At 43.2% G+C, this 23,083-nt stretch overlaps 1 protein-coding gene and 1 pseudogene across 1 annotated transcript in view; both read right to left on the reverse strand.

The window, feature by feature from the left end:
• Positions 1 to 23,083, reverse strand: part of ALOX5 (arachidonate 5-lipoxygenase) — a 47,226-nt gene that overhangs the window by 18,138 nt on the left and 6,005 nt on the right. The window contains exons 2-4 of the mRNA XM_074337298.1: positions 22,266 to 22,464; positions 16,403 to 16,484; positions 5,874 to 5,996 (exon numbers count right to left, since the gene is read on the reverse strand). Of these exons, the coding sequence (XP_074193399.1) occupies positions 5,874 to 5,996; positions 16,403 to 16,484; positions 22,266 to 22,464 (404 nt within the window). The remainder of the gene's footprint in view (positions 1 to 5,873; positions 5,997 to 16,402; positions 16,485 to 22,265; positions 22,465 to 23,083) is intronic.
• On the reverse strand, positions 19,458 to 21,373 carry LOC109433781 (UMP-CMP kinase; annotated as a pseudogene).

Here is a 23,083-nt window from a genome sequence, read left to right on the forward strand (position 1 = left end):
CCAGGAGGCTCCCCTTTCTGCACCCCCCGCCTCAAGAGTGCCACGCAGAGCCAAGCCATTCCCCAAAGAAGGAGCCCTAACTGGCAAGGCCCAGCCCCCTCCAAGGACTCTTTTCTTCTGTGGTGGGTTACCTTTGGCTGAGCATTGTCACAGGAAGGGTTGAGAGTCCCAAGCTTCCTCATGCCATCCCTCACCGGCAGAATCAAAGGACTGAACTTTGAGTGAACCTGGCTGATGGGACAGAGGTGTCTGTCATCCCAGGGGAGCCACCTGTGAGCATGCATGAGGGCACCAAGCCCGAGTGACCAAAGACACGCACTCAGCACATCAGCAGGAGATGCCAGGGCCTTCCTGGCCCTGCCAGGCAGGGGAAAGGCACCGGAGGCAGAACCCGACACACCCCCTTGCCAGACTCCCCTTCCAGATCTGCCTCAGTTTAGCAAATGCTTCTCTCCTTTGTACTGATGACCCTGGAGCCCTAAGAACACACACTACTCAGGAGAGGGTCCTGGGGCCACAAGGCTGGTGACCTCTGTGAGTGTCTATTTCTCCTCTGTAAGTTGGACCCACCAGCTGCCCGCAGGTTACTGACATGCTGTAATGCCTGGAAGGTGCTGGAGTATAGCCTGGGCAGTGGGGCTGCACATAGTAGGTGCTCAGTGCCTCGGAGCTGGGGAATAGCGCTGGCGTTGTCTTCCAGCCCATCGCTGGGATCTTCATCACTTTTATTCTAGCCCCTCGTGGGGAAGGAAGAGCTTTGACACCCAGGCTTATTTGACATGCGTGCTTCTTGCAGCCTCCCCACCGGCAGACAGGCCACCGGGGCCCGGGAATACTCCCAGCTAAGCTTCTTTCAGCCATTTACCTCATTCTTCCCCCATCATCCATGACCCTCCTCCTCCATCTCCTTTGTTAGCTGAGTCTATGGGGACAGAAACCCTTGTTAAGCTAGAGGAGTATATCCTGTGTCAGTCTGTGTGTGGAGAAGACTTGTTTCTAGGAGAGCAGAGGCCTTCCCGGACCCCTTCTCTCCCTGTAGCTCTGAGGGTGGCCCAGCAGCAGATGCTGCCCAGGAAAGAGGTCCTAGACCTTGTGGGGAACTGGGAGTGAGTCACAGTCCATAATCGAGTCACTCCCTACTGGGAGGGGGTCACCGTCTCTCCAGCTGGGTCTCTTTGACCTCAGAACAGGACGGGGCATGGCAGTACTTAGAGGAAGCCACAGATCCAGGAAGAAGGGGAATTAGGAAGAAAACATTTGCATGTTCTCTAGGGGCGAAATATTTCTGCATACTTATAGACAACTGGATATAAGGGACTTTTAAAGATCTGTTATTGTACAAAGAGGAACCTGTAGCCCAGAGAAGGCACCTGGCTCATTCAAGGTCACACAGCTAGGTAACAACATGGCCAGACAACAGTACAGCCAGGTAATGGCACAGCCAGGCAAGAACCTGCACCGAGCTGCTGGCCTGGGCTGGAAGAGGCGGGAGCTCTTACTTCCTCTACTTCCCCTGCTACTTTCCTTCTTCTGACAGCTGCTCATTTTCCATCTCACAGTTCTGCTGTCTGGGGTGGCAGGCACAGCTGACTGAGGACTGGCCTCATTCCAGTCAGAGCAGGTGGCTCGGAAGAAACAAGTTACCAGGCGCGATGCAGAAAGCGAGCTGCCCAGTGGTGGAGGTTCAGTGGGGAAGGCCTCTTTGGTGACTTCAGCCATGAGTTTCACTTTTCTAAAGGCAGGACTGGGTTTAGTGGAGAGAGTGGTACTGCTATGGTGTGAGCTGCAGGGACTCAGGCCAGGCCCTGGGTCAGTGGATTCCATCAGGGACCTTCAGTGCGGAGAAGGCTGCCAGGCGTGGGGTGGGCGCCCTTTCCCCATCAGACCACGAGGGGGCTGGACCAGACGGTCTTGGAGCCCCCAACCCATGTGGTGGGGTTCTGACAAGAGAATCCTGTTTGGGCCTGTGAGTCTACCTGCAAGCCAAAGCCAAGGAGACAGAGGGTAGCTGACAGGGTTGCAGGTCTGCCTGGGGGTTAAGGACCTGACCTGAAATCGCAGCCCCATTGCTTCGCAGCCATGCAGCCTTGCGTAAGTCCATAACCTTGCTGCGCCTCAGTTTCCTCATCCTTGAAACGGGCATAATGATCATTGCTGGCTCACAGGTATGTACACAGAGTTCAACAAATATTAGCGACTAGTGCCATCTGCAGCCTTAGGCCACCATGGTCTGAGGGGACTAGGGGTCAGACCCTAATCCAGTGTGCAGCATAGCATTTTGCTCTCCCTCCCCCAGGGCCTCCTGCCTAATTTACTCATCCCCTTTCTTCCTCCACACCCAATTCATGGCAGAATCTTCACCTGCTGACTCCTCTTCATGCCTCTCCTCTATGTCCCCCAAAAGTTCTCACCCAGGATACTGGTGACCTCTGAGTGGGTGCATCTGAAGGGCCCTAAACACCCCTGATCTCTCTGAAGCATCTGACAACCACCCCTTTTCTTCTTGACACGAAAATGCAGAATGCTGAGCCCCCTGGACCTTGTCCCTGCTTCAGACCCCCCTGGTTCTGCCCCGCCTTCTCCCCAGGTAAAGGCTGGGCTCCTTGTCCCCTTCCTGCCTTGGCAGCCTCAGTCCCGATTCCCTCCACGTGTCCCAACACCGGTCCTCCTGGATCACCAAGGTTGTCACTGCCCAGAACGCCATCCCCTCTGCACCTCCCATCAGTGCGGTGAACTCCTATGAATCTTCGAAACCCAGGTGAGGCTTCTGTCTTAGAAAGAGACGCTGTCCCGCAACAGCGTTCCCTCCTGTTTCCCCCAGTGCTCTTTCCTAAGGAACATCTACCACGTGCTATTGTGATGAGCTCGCCACACTCTGTCCCCACTGGACTGTGAGCTGCTTGGAGCTGGGGCCCAGGGTCCACTTTGCATACAGCTCAGGTCCCCACTCACCAGGAGCTCATTAAGCATTTGTCAGAAGAGGAGGGGCAGGTAGCTTCCTCCTCCAGGCCTGCCCCCCCGGGGGTGGAGGAGGCCCAGAAGAGCTAGCAAACAGGCAGGGACAGCACTGAGAAGGCAGCAACCTGGGGGGCCTTGTTTTTTGGGTTCAGGACTAAGGCGAAAGTCCTCCTGAGTACTCAGAATGGAGATACTAGAGGGCACTCACCGTCAGCGTGCCAGATGCCACCAGGGGGACACTGCATACGTGAGTTCATTTAAATCTCATGACGCTTCTAGCAGCTAGGTATGATTGGCCTCATTATCAGAAGGAAATTTAGGGTCAGAAGACTTAACTCTCCCAAAATGGCGCAGCTAGGGCCTGAATCAACTCCAGCTGGCCAGGCTTTAAATAAGGAACCTTTCGCTTTTAAAGGGTAATTACAGATGAGTTGATAATTGTTGCCAATTTGAATAGATTTTTTCCCCCAGGAAAGCAACGGGGTAACCTGGTCCTGCGAGTGTGGTCCAAGGACTAGCAGCATCAGTGTCAGCTGGGGATCGTTCTTGGCGCGTAGACTCCTACCCCATGGGGACACACTGATCAGAACCTGTGGCCCGGTTTTCCACAGTGGCCCACTTGCACAGGAGTGTCTGAGGGATGCTGTCTGGACCCAGGTTTCCTCACTGGGAAGCCGACTTCTTGTCCTCAGCTAGGATGGCGTGGTGCAGTGCCCAGGACAAGCCCAGCTGCCCTGAGATGGGCCCACAAAACACAACCATGTTAGGTTAAACCTGCACCGTCCTTTACTGAGTTTGTGTCAATGCAGGAATCAGCATTTTCTCTTTCTGTCCCAGGGCAGGCTTAAGGCTGGTGTGGTGGAGGGGTGCCGTAAGAAGAAAAGGCAGATTGCTGGGACCTGAACAGTCCTGGAGCCAGCCATACTGTCGGCACTCCATAAATGCCAGCTGGGCTACACTGAAGAGCAGAGAAGGGTGCAGGAAGAGAGGAAAATGCAAGGGGGGAATCGCGAATGCACCTTTAACCCCAGTTCCCCACAGGAGCACTGAGGGATGCCTGAGACCCTCTGAGGAACCCCGAGAGCACCATCAAGGGATGTCTTCATGTCAGCGTTTCTCAGGCTGCTACAGTCCTTTAGCAGGGTTTCTCGGTGTGGGCCCCAGACCAGCTGCATCCAAACCCCTGGACTTTGTTAGAAATGCAGATTCTCAGGCCCCACCTCTGGCCCCCTGAATCAGACACTTGAGGGGCGGGTCCAGAAATCCAGGTTTTAACAAGCCTCCAGGGGAGTGTGACCCAAGCCATAGTCTGAGAACCACTGCTGAAGAGGCTGCTGTACTTTCCAATTTAATCTGACCCCCTTTTAGGGAAACACTACTTTGTGCTTTGTGTTAACTCATTCTATGACTAAGTTTTTCTTAGTTTCAGGTGTACAAACAACACAGTGATTAGATGTTTGTGCACCTCACAGAGTGATCACCCCAATAACGTCTAGAGCTAATCTGACATTGTACATGTAGTTACTACAACACTGTTGACTATATTCCCTATGCTGTACTTTACATCCCTGTGACTATTTTTTAAATTATACTTGACACTCAACATTTTTTATATTAGTTTCAGGTGTACAGCATAGAGGCTAGACATTTTATATGGTTTATGAAGTGATCCCCTGATAAGTCTAGTACCCACCTGACACCATGCACAGTTATTACAACATTATTGACTATATTACCTGTGCTGTACTTTACATCCCCATGATTGTTTTGTGACTACTAATTTGTATTTCTTAATCCCTTCACTTTTCTCACCCAGTGCCTCAACCCCCCTCCAATGTTTCTTCTCTGTACCTATGAGTCTAGGACCCATTTTTAACAAGAAAAAAATGCTAGTTTCATAAATATAATTTTAAAAATTCCAGGTTTGTCTAACTTTTAGGTGGAATTTTTCCCCCTACATTTTCCCAACAAATTTCTTTTCCAGTGGGACAGAGCTCTGATTTGATAATAAAATTCAATACAAGTGAAGAGGGTTGATATACAGACATACAGGCATCAGTTAGAAGGAGACTACTTTCACAATTTCCAAGAAGATCAGGGACATTTGGGGTAACAGTTGTGAAGTTAAGGGGGAGAACCCTACTTTGTGTGAATGCTTTGGTGATGTTGAGCCAACCTGCTTCTGAACTGGAGCGACAATAAGAGGGGGTGGAGGTGGGGTCTTCTTCCCTTACAAACTCACGGCTTTTGAAAAACTAAAGCCAAGAGAACGAGCTTCCTCAGCTTCCCTCCTCTCCACCCCTCATCTTACCCACTCTTGGGCATCTAGCCTCTGAGGGCCCCACCCCTCAACCACAGAGAGGGAGCACAGAACTCTGGTCTCTGCCATTCAGAAGCAGGAGCCTTGGGCAAGGTATTTGACTTCCTTATTCCCCAGGTTTCTCAGCTGAAAATGGGGATAATGACCGCCTACCTCATGGGTTGTTGTGAGGTATGAATGGTGACAGGTCGTGCACGCCAGGGACCAGCGAGGCACAGCAGCCATTATTAGCGCAGAGCCCTGCCATCTGGGTGACAGCCTGGACGCTGTCTACCCTTGCGTTGGCCATGAGGGATTGAGATGTGGGTGGAAATGAGACATTCCAACTAAAGATCTCCATTTGGGGCTGAAACACAGCTATGTTTTGTGTCCTCCAGGCTGTAACTTTGTTTAGATACAGGATATCCTGTGATTATGCATTGGGAATCCACTCTACAGCCAAGATATAATCAAATGCATTAGGGAAGAGGTGCTTGACAGAGCCGCCCCCCAGCCCCAGTCCCCGCCCCAGGCCCCCACAAGGAAAGGAGAGTCCCACTCCCAGCCCTGGCCACTGGAGGAGCTGCTCAGTGTCTTCGAGTTGCCATAAACTTACGCTTTGGAGTAGTTCAGAACGAAGTCCACACCTTTCTCACTATCAAACTGGATATCGCGAGGTAAGTCCCTGTGGCACTTGGCATCGATACTCAAGGGGAAGCCAGGGTTCCATTCCATCCATCTGAGCATGAAAAAGAAGAACAAAACTGGGTGAATGCCTCTAGGTGGGGACCCTCAGGCTGAAGGCTGCCTGTGTGGTCTGAGGGTGTGCTTGCCATCTGGTCAACACGTTACAGCTGCGTGTGTGTCCAGCGAGGTACTAGGACCCTTCCCGAGGTCGGGCGGCCACCCACTTTGCTGTTCCCTGAGCATCGCAGTGGGGGGGCCTGTGGCTCCCTGATCCTGACGCTGGGCTTACAACACAGAGGTAGCGGATGGTAGGTGTGCACCAGTGTGTAAAAAGGAATCGAGAAAGGCAGTGTCAGAAGACCTCATTTATTTGAGGCGACATTCAATAGCAATGTCTCCCAACATTCTCCCCAGCACAGAACTGCCCTGCAGGTCACCGGAGTTAGACTTGGTTAAGGCTGCCCCACCACGTCTGACCTGGACAGCCACTGTCCCACCATCTGGTCAGTGCACCGTGAACTGCATGTGGTGGTCAGGGGAAAGGGGACAGTTGTTATACCTGTGTAGTAGGGTGCACAAGGCCGCAGGGTGTCTGAGTGAGGCCCCTGCTCCACCAGGCACAGACAGCTGCCAATAACAGGTTTAGAGATTGTTACAATCCAAATAGCTCCCCCTAAAGGCAGGCCATACGCTCCATCCTGCCAAAATAATTAGATCCTAGTCCCTTGAAACTTAACCCGCAGCATTGGACATTAGTATTTTGTTTTTCAAATTTTACTTTTCTTTTTGTTTATTAAAAAAACAAAACGAAACAAACTCTGTCAGTTTCTTAGCGCAAGGAGAATGATCTAGTATTTGTTTAAAAACCAAAATTTACATTCTGATATTTCAGCTTTTGCATTTATATTCTTTTTTTTTTTTTAATTAAATTTATTGGGGTGACAATTGTTAGTAAAATTACATAGATTTCAGGTGTACAATTCTGTATTACATCATCTATAAATCCCATTGTGTGTTCATCACCCAGAGTCAGTTCTCCTTCCATCACCATATATTCGATCCCCCTTACCCTCATCTCCCACCCCCTACCCCCCGCCAACGTTACCCTCTGGCAACCACTAAACTATTGTCTGTGTCTATGAGTTTCTGTTTCTCATTTGTTTGTCTTGTTCTTTTGTTGTTTTTGGTTTATATACCACATATCAGTGAAATCACATGGTTCTGCATTTATATTCTTAAATTTGATCTTTCTTCTGAGAGGAAAGTAAAACATTGAGATTTTTGGTCATTAAAATATCTTGCGTCCCTGCATCCTCATGTTCATTGCAGTACTATTTACAATAGCCAAACATGGAAACAACCTAAGTGTCCAACAACAGACGACTGGAAAAAGAAGTTGTGTCACATATACACAATGGACTATTACTTGACCATGAAAAAAGAATGAAATCTTACCATTTGCAACAACATGAATGAACCTACAGGGCATTATGCTAAGTGAAATAAGTCAGGCAGAGAAAGATAAATAACAAATGATTTCACTTACATGTGGAACTTAAAAAACAAAATAAACAAAACAGAAACAAACCCAAAGATACAGAGAACAAATTGATGATTGCTAGGTGGGAGGAAGCTTGGGGGCCTGGGTGAAAAAGGTGAAGGGATTAAGAAGTACAAATTGGTAGTTACAAAATAGTCATGGGATGTAAAGTACAGCATAGGGAATATAGTCAATAATATGGTAATAACTATGTACAGTGCCAGCTGGGTCCTAGACTAGTCAGGGGGATCATTTCTTAAATTATACAAATATCTAACCACTATGCTGTACACCTGAAATTAACATAAAGTAATATTGAATGTCAACTGTAATTGGAAAATTAAAAATTTTTTTTAAAAAGTCTCGAGTCCCTTTAATATTATCTTGTGGTTTTACTGTCACAAAAATCCCCACTGTTTCTCGTGGCATTCTGTTGGCCCAGTAAGCCTCTCAGTAGGACCATAAGAGGTGATCACTGTTAGAGCAAACACATTTTGGAAACCATTTTCTGTTGCATAGCACCTTACATTTCTCAACTTTCTGAGTATATGCTAGGCAGGAAAAAAAAAAAGAGAAAAGGCAGATCTAGATATATACTGATTAATTTTTAAATATCAGAGGTGTGTGTGTGTGTGTGTGTGTGTGTGTGTGAGGGGGCGGGGTGGGGAATGAAGGGAGAGAGAGAAGAGAGATATGCCCCCACAAGTTCACAAACTTCTGAGAGAAGAAAAATAATCAAACTATCATTAAGTTTTTCGTTTGTAACATTGAAAATAGGAAGAGAGTGTCAAGTGTTTACAGACTTGTTTTTTAGATCATCATCTAAGTCTCTTATGTCAAGTCAAATAATTGGCGAGGTCAGGAGAATTTTTTTGTGGGGGGCGGTGTTGGGGATAAGCACATACCCTTTCTGAGGAAACTAAATGAACAAGTTCATCAAGACAAAAATGAAATTAGGATGAACCATTAAGTTCCTAAATATAGTAGAGAGTGTTCATCTGAAAACAATAGCAAGTATAATTTTAAATAAACAAAAATATCAAAGCCATTTTCTCAAAAATCAGGACGCAGAGAGGATGTTCATCACTGCTACTATTACTTGTTTGGGAATTCCAGCCACTCAATAAGAAAAAAATATCCGTAGTGTAAATAATGGGTAATAAGAGACAAAATTATCATCATTTAAATAATATGATCAAATAACTAGGTAACTAAAAAGACTCACTGACTAGATTAAATGATGTAGCTTAACAACCACAACACTATACGTTGCTCTGGCTGCGTGCATGCGAGTCCCACAGAGTTACGGTAAGTCACGGTGAGAGAACACGGGTTGTGGGTGACGACCTGTGTTGGCTTCTCCGTCTCTCTGCCTGGCTGACTGAGTCATGAGGGTCAGCTGGACTCACCAGCTTTCTGGCAAATTAGAGACTAGTTTTACTTGTTACTTTACTTCCAAACTCTAATCTGGAAGCTTGAGAGTTTTTATGAAAGAGGAACTCTGAGATTATGCAGACGGTGCAAAGCCCAGTGTTTCCTGAACGGAAGCAGAGGAGGGTGTGTGAAAAGAGCAAATTAGTAGGAGGAAGAAAAAATGATGATTAGACCTATGAAAGGGGTAAACTGTCTCACCAGAAAACCTCTCTGACCCATCTCCTAGACCCTGCCAAAGCCCCACTCATGTGAAAACACCACTGAATCCACCTCTCCCTGGTAAAGGGCTGTTTCCCAAAAGGTGTTCCATAGAGCACTTGTTCTGCAGGATGCTAAGAGTCATAGGTCAAATTCTCTTGGGAAACACTGGGTTAAAAAGAAATTAACCATGGTCCATTACCACAGAACTTCCCAGAATCCTTAGTGCTTATGGGCATTCTGAACCTCCAGGAGGGAGATGTGATAAACAGTTTCCCAAAGTTGTTTTACCATAGGACATTTTTCCAGGGAAAAAGTTTTGGGACCAGTGCTCCAGGGCACACTTTGGAAACTACTGGATTAAGAAAAATGCTTGTAAAACTAATTTATCTATCAGTCATTAACATCTTAGTCTGAACTAGTATGGACTGGCTAAGACCTGCTGTCCATTCCCCTAACAGGACACAACTAGCCTGATTCTCTGGGAGCTGTTTGGTTTGATATCACTACAATCTAGGACTCCTTCCTTCCCCAGAGACAGAAGCAGGTGGGGAGCCCACTATAGGGGGCTTTGCCACAGGTGGCTGAAGGGAGGAAAACCAAGAAAGGAGTGTACAAATAATCACCCTTTCAGATGGGGATGGATGGTGCAGAGCTCTTGGACCATGCCTTGTCTATCGTACCAAGTACAAACGTCTCAAAAAACATTTATGGTATCTGAGCTGAGAGGCTTACACACAAATATTCTAAAACAAATCACAATTTCATAAATCCCTAACATTACCCACAGTATAATCAGATTACTCTCCTCCATCTGGTATAAACACAAAAGTTTTATTTAAAAATTTTATTATGAAATAGAATATATAAATACAGAGGGTGCCAAAAAGATGTATATGCATTTTAAGAGATGTTATCTATGTGGCAGCAGTTCGCCATAATCAGAAGTGTCTGGATGCTGATGGCAACAACTTTGAGCACTTCTCGTAACTGCAGAAGTCAAACCTGACTATATATTGAATATTACAATTTTAATACAGGTTTTTTCTTTCTTAAAATGTGTCTACATTTTTTGGTACCCTCTGTATATGTATGTATGTATATGTATGTATGCACACACACACTCACACCTGCAGAAAAATGTACAAAACATCTGTATAACCAACATGGAAATCAAGAATCAGAACATTGTTGGTACCGTGAAACCTCCTTCTCACTTAACCTCACAATCACCATCCTCCCTTTTATTTTTTCACTTTCTTGCTATTGTTTATTATTCCATGGCTATACAGCTTTCCCTAAACAATGCAATTCCAAATGTTATGGAGTGGCCAGACTTGTGTCTGGCTTCTATTCCACACTGTAGTTGTGAGGTTCGTCCACGCTGCTCAGTGCAGCAGCTGTTTGTTGATTTTCTTTGCAGGGTAGAATGATCACAGTTTATGTATCTGTTCTATTGTTGGTGGACACGGGTGGTTTCCATTTTTCATGTCTCATAAATGATGCTGTGGCAAACATCTGTGTACATGTATCCAGTACACAGGCACACGGATTTGGTCCAGGAACAGAATGTCTGGGTCATAGATTATATGTAGCTTCAAGTTTATTAGATATTGAAAAATTGTTTTCTTCAAGGGATGTATCAATTTATACTCCTGCCTGCAGCTCAGGAGCCGCCCCCACCTTAATGGCGTTCTTTAACACTTGGGTCTTGTCAAGTTTCAGTTTTGCCCATGTGGTGTGTGTGTGTGTTTGTATGTGTGTGTTAATGTAGTAGTGCTTTAATTAGTACATCTTCATTGTGTGTTACTTCTGATTTTCTTGGTTACAAATGAAGCTGAGCACCTTTTCTGGGTATTTGCTCCTCATTTTATGCAGCGACTGCTCGAATCTCTTGAGTATTTTTCTACTGAATTGACAACCCTCTTCTTATAGATTTGTTGGGGTCCTGTGTATGCCATGTTTCCCCGAAAATAAGACTGGGTTTTATATTAAGTTTTGCTCCAAAAGACGCATTAGGACTTATGTTCAGGGGATGTCCTCCTGAAAAATCATGCTAGGGCTTCTTTTCTGGTTAGGTCTTATTTTCAGGGAAACAGTATTAGGGATCATAAATCTTGTCCATCACTCTGTGAATTGTCTCCTCCCCCTCCTTGTGATGTCTTTCAGTGAACAGAAGTCCCTCAGCGTCGGGTAGGGGAACTTAATCTTTCCTGTAAGGTTAGTGCATCTTGAGTCTTCTTTGAAAAATCTTTTGTCCTTAAGGCCATGAAGAATAATCTATAGCCTAAATGTTTTGTAGCTTTGCCTTTAACATTGAAGCCCATTCAACCCCAACCTGAGTTTTCTGAACGACATGATATAGAATCCAAGTTCTCCCCCTCCTCGCTTCCCGGTCTGTGCCCAATAGCCCCGGCTCTTCTCCTCATGCGCCCTCTGCATACATCAAGTATCCATGTGTGTATGTCCCTGTTTCTCATTTTTTTCATTCTGTTTCATGGATATATACGTTTTTATGGGAAGAGGATAGACTTAAAGGCAGTTCTGAGGCTGGCGCAACCAGTGGTTTCAGTAGGGGTTTGTCCTGCATTGGACCCCACTGGGACCCTGAGAGTGGAGCAAGGATAAAGAGCTAAGAGATGAGAGACACCTTTACAAATGAAAAAGTTAAAAAACAAAAAAGATGCTACCTTCCTATGGTAAAAATTAGTGAAATGGGTACCCGTACACTGCTTGTGAAAACTGGTTAAAGATTTTTGAAGAGAGATGTGCCAGTACATATTAATAACTTACACTGTTTGCTTTAGTACTTTCATTTTTGGGCACCTACCGTATGGAGATACTTACAAAGGCACAGAAAGTTCCACACAAAGGTTTCTCACATTGTTTATAAGAATAAAAAACTGGAAACCTCCAAAATGTCCAGTCAGACTGGTGTTTAAGTAAATGATGGTGCATCCATATAATGGAATATTATATAAAACCCAGGATAATGTTTGTGGTGAGATTTTTTTAAATGTGGGGAAATGTTTCTGTTACACCTCTAAGAGAGAGAGAAAAAAAGATGTCAAGTCATATACAGAGGGTGCCAAAAAAATGTACACACATTTTAAGAAAGGAAACAACTGTATTGAAAATGTAATGCTCAATATACACCGATTACAAAAGATGAATACAAGTCATGTGTATAAGTATACATTTTTTGGCACCCTCAGTATAGAGTACCATCCCAAATAAGTGAAAGGAGATGAATTACAGGTATTTTTCTGCTTCTACATTATTCCCCTTCCTTTGCTTTGCTGGATTGAAAAACCCTGACATATTACAGATTCCTTATAAGCAGTTAAACTAGAGATGACTAGGTAGAAAAGAGTAACAGTCATTGCTCTCCCAAAGCCCCTCCACAACCCAGGAAACCATGCTGACCATTTAGTACGATTCCTTTCACTCCTTTCTCTTGGAAGGAAACTCAAATGTATGAAATGAAATTAAAAAGAAAAAAGCTCTGCTATGGACATAAACAGGTGTGGGCTGGGGAAACCTGGAGGATAAAAGCTCCATTTGCTCAAAACCCCACAATGACCCCTCAAACCCATTTAGGGGCTGAATACAGCCTACTGGCCACCAGGTTCCATATGAGCACTCAAGATCATGTGTTAGAAGCACCTGTTTATTATTTTTAAACAGTTTTATTGAGATATAATTTATATACCATAAAATTCACTCCTCAAAATTAATCAAAAGGTTTTTAATATATTTACAGAGTTGTGCATCCATCACCATAATCTAATTTTGGAATATTTTCATCCCAAATAGAAACCTTGTACCATTAATAGCCACTCCCCATTCCCCAACTCCAACTTCTAGCCCTAGGCAACCCCTAATCTACCAATCTCTGTCGGTAGATTTGCCTATTCGGACATTTCACATCAATAGAATCATACAATATGTGTTCTTTTGTAAATGACCTTTTCTCATTTAGCAAAATGTTTTGAGGTTTAGCATGTATCTACAGTTCATTACTTTTTAATGCCAAATAATATTGCATTGTATGGATAGACATTTTGTTTATCCACTCATCAGTTAATGGAATTTTGGTTCTTTCCATTTTGGGGTTATTATGAATATTATTGCTATAAATGTTTGTGTACCATTGTGTGTGTGTGTGTGTGTGTGTGTGTGTGTGTGTGTGTAGAAATACGTTTTCATTACTCTGGGTAGACACCTAGGAGCAGAATTGCTAGGTCATATGGTAATTCTGTTAAAGATTTTTGAGGAGCTGCTAAACTGTTGTGCAAAGTGGCTGCATCGTTTTCCATTCCCACCAGCAGTGTGTGAGTTTCTCCACATCCTTGGCAGCACGTGGTATTATCTGTCTTTTTTATTCTATCGATCCTAGTGCATGTGAAGTGGTATCTCATGGTGCTTCCAATTTACACTTTCCTGATGACTAATAGTGTTGAGCATCTTTTCATGTGCTTATTGGCCATTCATACATTTTCTCTGGAGAAGTGTTTATTCATTCCTTTTTATGGCCGAAATATCATATATTCCATTATACAGAAACACCACTGACATTCATCAGTTATTGGACATTTGGGTTGTATTCATCTTTTGGCAATTATGAATAATGCTGCTATAAACATTCATGTGCAAGTTTTTGTGTGGACATATGTTTTCATTTTTCTTGGGTATATGTCTAGGTGTGGGATTGCTGGATCACATGATAACTCTCTAATAGCCTGAGGAACTACCAGACTGTTTCCCAAAGCAGCTGCACCATTTCACATTTCCACCAGCAGTGTACGAGGTTCTGAATTCTCCACATCCTTGCCAACACTTGTCATTTTATTCCATTCTGTGGGTTGGCTTTTCGTTTTCTTGAGGGTATCCTTTGAAGCATAAAAGTTTTAAAGTTTGATGACATCAATTTGTCTATTTTTCTTTTGTTGCTTATGCTTTTGTTGTCATATCTAAAAATCCTTTGCCAAATCCAAGTTCTGAAGGTTTACCCATGTTTTCTTCAAAGTTTTATAGTTTTAGCTCTTTCATTAGGTATTTTATCCATTTTAAGTTAATTTATGTATGTGGTATGAGGTAAGAGTCCAACTTTATTCTTTTACATGTGGCTATTCAGTTGTTTCATTTGTTGAAAAGACTAGACTTCCTCCAATGAATTTTTTTACTACCTCTGTTGAAAATTTATTGACCATAAATATAAGGGCTTATTTCTGGACTCTCAATAATATTTCGTTGATCTATACAATGTCTATCCTTATGTCAGTATCGCTTTGTTTCGATTACTGCTGCGGTATAATAATTTTGATACTGAGAAGTATGAGTCCTTCAACTTTGTTTTCTTTTTTCAAGATTGTTTTGACTATTCTAGGTTACTTGCATTTTAATATGAATTTTAGGATCTGCTGGTAAATTTCTGCAAAAAAGTTGGCTGGGATTTTGATACGGATTGTGTTGAATTTATACATCACTTTGGGAAGTATTGCCATTTAAACAGTACTAAGTCCTCTGGCCCATGAACATGAGATGACTTTCATCTTGTTTGGATCTTCTTTAATTACCTTCAACAGTGTTTTGTAGTTTATGTTGTACAAATCTTGGATTTCTTTTGTTAAATTTATTCATAAATATTTTATTCCTTTTGATGCTAAATTGAATTGTTTTTTATTTTCATTTCCAGATTGTTGATTACTACCATATAGAAAAACAACTGAATTTTGTAAATTATCTTTTATCCTGCAACCTTGCTGGTTTATTAGTTCCAATAGTTTTTTGGTGACTTCCTTAGAATTTTCTATATATGAGATCATGTCATCTGTGAATGGCAATAGTTTTATTTATTTATTTTTTGTTTATTTTTTTTATTTGGGAGACATTTATTTACTTTCCCATATCACCATTCATTGATAAATCTTCCATCTCCTCAGGAAAACAGCACTATTGAGTGACTGTTACATCCTATGGAGAACTTCGATCTTTGGTCACAGCGTTAAGAATTCCTGGTTTTGATCCCATGATTATTTATTGTTCTTTAATGTGGCTTCCTTTTTATTTCTCTTACCTAACTGCCCTGGCTAGTCCTTCCAGCACGATGTTGAATAGAAGTGGTAAAAGCTGACATCCTTATCTTGTTCCCAGGTGTTAGGAGGAAAGCATGCAATCTTTCCCCATTAAGTATGATGTGAATTGTGAGTTTTCTGTAGATGCCCTTTATCAGGTTGAAAGAGTTCCCTTTAATTCCTTTTTTTTTTTTTTTATCACAAAAGGGTATTGGATTTTGTTAAATGCTTTCTTGTGTGTCTATTGATATGATCATGTTTCCTTGTTCTTTACTCTATTGACAGGTATATTACATTAATTGATTTTTGGACGTTAAACCAGCCTTGCATATTTGGGATAAATCCTACCTGGCCATATTATATAATGCCTTTTATGTGCTGCTGAGCTTGGTTTGCTAGCATTTTATTGAAAATGTTTGCATTTATATTCCTAAGAGATATTGGTGTATAGTTTTCTTTTTTAATGATGTCTTTGACTGGCTTTGGTATAATACTGGTCTCACACAATGAGTTAAGACTTGTTCCCTCCTCTTCTATTTTTTGTAAGATTGGGATTAATTCTTTAAATGCTTGGTAGAATTCGCCAGAGGAGCCATCTGGGCCTGGGCTTTTCTTTGTGGGAAGTTTTAAGATTACTAATTCAGTCTCGTTGCTTGTGATTGTTCTATTCAGATTATTTTGTCTTCAGTCAGTTATGAGTCAATCTTTCTAGAAATCTGTCCATTTCATCTAAGTTATCTAATGGTTTAGTATATAGTAGTTCATAGTATTCTCTTTTGTTCATTTTAATTTCTGTGAGTTGGTATTGATGTTCTCTCTCTTATTTCTAATTTTAATAATTTGTGTCCTCTCTTTTCTCTGTTGGCTAGAGATTTGTCAATTTTGTTCTGTATTGTGTATCACTTTTATAAGCAAATTATTATCAGAAGACATAAAAAGTGAGGGGTAATCCCTGCAATAAATGATGGGATACACCAAGATAAATTCAAACTTTTGCTGCCCCATTTCTCCTAAATGCCAACATAGTTGATCCCAAAGTTTTCCCATAACTCCCCTTACCATCTCTGCCTGGAGGGGTGGTCAGATGGAGCTTCTGGACCACAGGGAGCTGGTGCCTTGGTCATCGCTTATCAACAGTGACAGGCCAGAAGCTGTGGGCAGGGAAAAAAACATGGACCCGTGGCCACGTGGCCTGATGTCATCACTCACCTATATTGTTTTTGCCGTGTTTCCAGTTCTTTACATCTGTGCTGCTTGAGAATGTGAATTTGGTCATCGCGGGCCAACTTTGCTGTGAGGAAAGGACACATGTGAGAAGAGCCTCAGGAAGAAGGATAACAATGTCCAACACTTAGGTTTCCCTCAGACACGCTGCCTATGCCAAGTGCTTTACATACATCATTTTATGTAAGCCTCAGAACACTCTACTATTTGTTATCAAATGGCCCTCAGGGACGTTGAATGGCTTTGCCCTTGAATTTCACTGAAGGTCATACACCCAATGAATGGATTTTCAACACAAGACTCAAATCCCATGTTCTCAGTCACTCCTTTTATGCAAGACAAATCTAGTTCCTCCACCCCACCCCACCCCACCTGCTCACTCAGCAGCCTGGGGACCCTGCACCTCGGCTGAAAATTTCCAGATGCATGAGTCAGGCGTGGTTCTCATCAGGCTTTACTGGGACCAGACAATGATTCACTGCCTCCCTCCTGCAGGGACAGGGTGTGTCCACCTCTGGCCAGCAAGTAGATTTCCACCTGGGGGCTCTAACCTTCTGCTCAGCCCCCAGGACACTGCGTCTGTCAAGAATCCTGGGCCCCTAGTGCAGAGCTGCCATTCCTCTCTTTATAGTCCTTGGTGGATTTATTTAAACCACGGCAGAGTACTTCACTGCTGTTCCCCCTGCAATTCTCATGCAGAGCAAAAATGACAGCTGACTAAGGCTTCCCTGTTGCCTAAGAGAGCAGCAGAGACTCACGGCTCTTGTGTTTCAAAGTGCAATTGGCTGCTTCCTGGATAAATGTGTAACTTAAGATCCAACATACAGAACCCGACACTGTCCAGTTCCCTGTGGTGCCCACACAGAGGACTGAGAATGTAGCTTAATTTGAAAATAGTATGTAGTGTCCTAGTGTGTGGGCTTTAGAAGAGACACACCTGGGTTTGGGTGTCGACTTGGGATCTGTCACTCACAGCTGTGTGACCTGTAGCAAGTTGCTTTGGCTTCCTTACAGCTGAAATGGAGATAATAATGCCTATTTCTAGGGTTATGGTGGGGAGCTAGTGAGAGAATGCAATAAAGCATTCCATAGCGTTTGGCACCCAGTAACTGCCCAATAAATGGGAACAGTGGTTATTGTCCTAATAATCGTAATAGACTTGAGCCTTTTCTTCCTCCCTCTGAGCCGGGGCTTCAAAAGCATCTCATCTCTCGTTTCAGGAGAGGGGCAGGTGACTAAGGGCAGGGGTGGGAGGGGTGGGATCATGATTACCCTTTACACTATTGTTTAAGACAAAGCCTGTGAACACGGTTAAGGGAGCCTGAGTGGCAGGAATTCCAGAGCTTCTCTTGAAAAGCGGCCTAGAATAGTGCTTCTCCAGCTCTCTGTGGTAAAGGACCAGTTTTTAAAACCCATTCCTTCACAGACTGATAGTTTTGTAAAATACAATAAAAATGAACTACTGGAAAAATGAAATAAAAGCAAACCAAAGACTTTCAAAATACAAGTGCTGTTCTTATTATCAGATGCAACAGTCATAGAATTATTCTGGCAAGTTGCTCTAAAACTGTTCTGTCTCTCTACTTGCCTCACTGCAGAACAGCCCGCTACAGTTCTTAGCCCACACTCCCGTCGAATGGCCACCACAAGACAGAGTAAATTTTGTGACCTTTTTCCTGATTGAGGTCAGGGGACAAAAGTCCTTTCAGCTCCAGTCATTCAATTCTGAAATATTCTTGGAATTTGGTTTCCTTCCTTCCTTCCTTCCTTCCTTCCTTCCTTCCTTCCTTCCTTCCTTCCTTCCTTCCTTCCTTTTCCACAGTATTAAATTTATTGGGTTTATTTACTAAATAATTCATATATAGCCAACATCACTGAATGAAAATAATGTTGGTTAAGTTTTAAAGAAATAGCAAGGCTTCCACTGGGGTCTTTCAAGAAAGTGAAAAACTTGTTGGTGACTGTATCTTTAACAAATGGAATGACCAAACTAGGGAAGTCAGATGTATCTTAATTAGCTCCTAAACTCAACAATGCCAACATATTTTTCTACTTAAAAAGCAAACAAAAAGCAAAGCTTCATAATTTAGTAATTACTATGTCCCTTGGGTTTTGTTTTCAAATGCCACAGGAAGATATTTAATGAGAGGAAGGAAAGCACCTAATCTCAGCAGTCTTCTTAAAAACTTTAAGTTGAGGTTGCTTTCACAATATCAGTATAAATATTGAGATCCCCATCTGATGGATTTCTTCACTTATGTGAGTAGGAATGAACTTACAATCTTAAAGTCTTTACTCCTGTTTCATACTACAGCTGTTTGATTAAATTACCAGTAAAATCCCTCTGTATTGGCTGGACTGAATCATTAGATAAGAATTCACTGCAATCTCTTCCAAGAAACCAAGCTACTGTCAATACAAATTTTGGTGTCTAATATGTTACAGTACTATGGATACTTTGTTTTCTAATGGCAAATATGTTGAAAATTCATCATTAATACATGAATTTCATAACACACATAGAAATAAATGTATTTATTATAATATAAGACATCCATAAATTGTCCTCATTATTCCCAATGGCTTTAAATATAAAATCTAATTATACAAAGTCAAAATTTCTTGTTCTGATTTAACCCTATAAACCGAAAGTACATGTGGTGAAGATGAGAAACATTTTAATCTCATAAGAACCTGGGATACCACTTTGCACTAGTGATGGCAGAAAAAGATAAGAAGGAAAAAAACATTTTTTTTCCAGAGATTTTAAAAGAAAAAATAGATTTAAGAAAAAATTCCTTTGGACTTTATAGCTTTTTTAAAAAAAATTGTGCCTTTCCATGCTTCAACATCGTGAAAAAAAATTTTACTGAATAAAAGTAGTCAGGAAGGGAATCAAACATTTATAAGATATATTTATTATTTTCTAACCAAAGTGCAATGATTTTTAAAACTTCTTTAATAAATAACTATGAAAAAAATATTCAAGAAAGTAAAATACAAATGGGAAATTTAACCATTAGATTTCTTCTCCTTTATACTAACTTTATATTTAGTCTAGAAAACAAACAAACAAACAAAAAACCCATTTTACCATAAATCTAGCACATGAATTTCAAGGTTCCACTGCTAAGAATTCTGTTAAGATCAGTTTAATCATTAATAACACTACATAATAGAGCATAAGGAACACATGTCATTAGATGTGATCCTTGCCCCTTATCCTTAGATTTGTGTCAGAATAAAGCTGACAATTCTGCCAGATTCTGAACCCCCAGTGCCCCCATTCCAATTCCTGGAAGCAAAGACTATTCCCTGTCACACAATTTTGTACAAGTTGTAGTCAAATGAAGCCTAAGTTTTCTTACCTTTCTATAGGAAATGATCAGTTATTTGATAAATACTAAAACATTTCTAGGAATTCACTTTATGAATTTGTTTACAAAACACGTTGTGCCAAGAACTGACTACACAAGAAGCTTCTTTGGAAATTGGTCCACAAATTCACTTAAGAGGTTGGAAATTTAAAACTTGCAAGAAAAAGAGGAAGTATGGAATTCCTAATCATGACATGTTGTAATTACTAAAGGGATATACACATATATAAAAAGTTTTGCTCAGAGCAGACACAAATTATCAAAGGGATATTCTTTTTGAATAAAAACAAAGAACTAACTAATACTATTCTTTGTTTTATGAGCACCATAGCTAGGATGAAGTTAGACTGAATTCACTGACTACTCCTGTGACAAAAAAACAAAAGATTAAAATAAAATGGAAGATAAAAAGTTTGTCTTATTTTCTAGCCATTAATTGTGATGTAATTATACTTTACAATGTTATAAGCATTGTTCCATTTTATTGTGTTTGATTTTTGATGATCCCCATAACACACTGGTAAAACAAAGTAGACATGTTCTTAAGTATTACTCAAATACATTTTGAGCAATAAGATTATATATATACCTTAAAAAGGGATTGTGATAGCAGCTATGTCAGAGCAATATTCAAGCATGATTTCAAGGATGCTTTCAGGTTTCAAGTTAGCCTTCTTTGTCACAAATTTTCACAACTTCATCAAAAATTTCAACAGGTTTACAAGCACCTGTTTTCTTGACTTTCCCCATTTCTTCACATAAGTCAATAACCGGTTTTGTTGACTGGAGATAGGTTTGAATTCTCTTTTCCAAGCCATCTCTGTTGTCTTCACTCCCACCACTGCTCTTTCCCCCCTCAAGACATGTTCAATACAGATCTCATTGTTACAACCAAAAACAGAACGACAGATACTTTTGCCTTCTCATCTATGGTCTTGTTCCAACCTTGACGGTTGTCGTGATTTCCTGGAAACCCATCAATCAAGAATTTGTTCTTCTGAGCACTGACAGCCCTGGTCTGATCCATTTTCTGCTTTAACAAATGGATGGTTAGCTCAGCTGGCACAGTCCTTCCATCTTTAATGTACTTTTGAATGGGTTCCACATATTGTGAATCTGGGTTCTTCCTTTCATCAAGTTCTTCTGTAGAAAGGTGTGTGTAGTCAATATTTATCGACGCTTCGGGCGCCCTGAGTCCCCTTGCCGGCGCCAGGACCGCCGAGGACGAACACGACCAACGGCTTCATGAGGCGGTGACAGCAGAGGAAAAGCGGCCGGCGGGTCAGCGGCGGGAAACTAAGGACCAGGAGGTGCAGCCGCCGGCGGCTGCAGTGTCTCAGAAAACCCCGCGCTGGGTCGGACGCTGGTAGGTGACCACAACCAGGCGGGCAGAGGCGCGGGGCGCGGCGGCGAGAGGGGGCGGGCCGAGGGGGGGCCTAGTCGTCGTGCCCTGGAATTTGGTTTCTTAAATTCCGTGTCAGAAACGATGGAGTTTAGGACATCTGGTAGAGAGGAACTGTTTTCCCCTTTGTCTTGGCTTCCTTGGCTAGTTGGGGGTAATAATCATTCTCCTTTTATCTGCCCTGCCGAACTTCTGTGAAGAACAAACGCACTATAGGAAATGCGCTGTAGCTAGGAATTGCCAACCCGTGCCGCTGATAGAAGCAGCTGTCCTCCCCCTCCTCGTTCTAGTGCACGCACAGCATCTGACGGTTTATGTTCCCGTTTAGAGTGTGAGCCAACCGAAGCGCAAGGACTTGAAGTCAGGTAGACTTGCTGAGGCAGGGATGTGACTTATGCTAAAAGGCTGGTGTGCAAGGGGGAGCCGTTCAGAGAGCTAGCAGCCTTGCCTCCGCCCTCGACTTCTCTTCTGTGCCATATCATGCCAGTCGGGTCTCTTAGGAAGAACGGCTTCCTGAGGAACTGCCAGACTGGGGTATGCACATTTGAGGGTCTTGCTTAGCAGGACAGATTTCAGGTTCTTTTCTCTTTCAGCAAAAGGTGGGACTTTAGGTTTAACACCTGGTGACTGTGCAGACCAGGCCTGCCCAGAGCCCCTCTGCATGGGGGGCCCTGGAGCCCAAGCCCCACTAAGGGCAGTGTGGGCCTTTGTCTGACATCTGAAGAGCTGCTCACTTAGGGGTACGCCTCTGGGGTATTTGTTACCAGGGAACCTAGTTACCTCTGACAAAAAGGGGTCATATTCTTCCCCTAGAATGACTGTAACTCAGAGAGGGGACATGGCTGGCTGTGTGCCTGGGGCCTCTCACCCCACGCTCTGAGCCTGGGGCTTTTTAGTACTAGGAGGAAGGTCACACCTCCCGCAGGTGCTTCCAGGCACAGGGCAGTGCCCAACCACTGACTGTGACATTGTTATATTCCCATGGATACAGTTTTCTGAGGAAGGGGAGGCCTGCAAGCCCTCTCCATTCCTGGGAAGCTCATGGAGTGGAAGGATCTAAGCCACTCACCTCGGCCATCTCTCAGGATGATCTCGCCCTCACCGGTGATCCAGCGGTAGCAGGGGAACTCGATGTAATCCCCATAGGGAGTCTTCAGCGTGACATACTTCAGGTACCAGTCGTCATGAAGCCAGTACTTGCGCTTCTCAATTTTGACCAGCTGTATGTCACCCAGTTCATCATCCACTGTCACATCGTAAGAATCAACCTGAGAAGGAGAAAAGGCCAATTAGACCCTCCGAGGTCTCCCGAGTATGTATCACCCTGAATTCATTTAGAGAACATGTCTGCCCAATGCCGGCCTTTGGCAAGGCTGTGTGCTGCACCTGTGTGGTGGCTACGCGACGACCTGTGAGTCTGCAGCTCTTGCTGGTAGATGGAAGGAAGGGTGAAGGGCTGGAGCACTGCACTGGGCCTTGCAAAGACCAGCAGGCTTGTGAAGCCCTAGACTCCATGCTTTTCCAAGGCACTTTCGAAGCCAGATTTCAGCAATCTTTGAGTTTTTTCCTTGGTGGCAGAACCTACAGTTCTCAGCACGCTAATGAAGTGAAGGGAGGGCAGGCATGTTCACTCTGCATGTGACCCCAGGTGTCCCTATTTCCATTCTTCTTCCACCAAAGCTGCCAGCACAGAGGACTTCATAAGGGGAATGGGAAGTGGGGTATTTTCAGCAAACTTCTTGGGTTCTGAGCACAGTGAGCAGATTGCATGTCGTGGTTGCCACAGATGCCAGATGCTTGTGGTTAGAAGGCAGAAGCCTCTTCCTTATGCCCTGTGGTCTGCACCTGGGTCCTGAGGACTGAGGAGCCAGGTATGTGTGTGGAATG

Source organism: Rhinolophus sinicus, linkage group LG07 (assembly GCF_036562045.2).
Source record: "Rhinolophus sinicus isolate RSC01 linkage group LG07, ASM3656204v1, whole genome shotgun sequence".
Classification (NCBI taxonomy): Eukaryota; Metazoa; Chordata; class Mammalia; order Chiroptera; family Rhinolophidae; genus Rhinolophus; species Rhinolophus sinicus.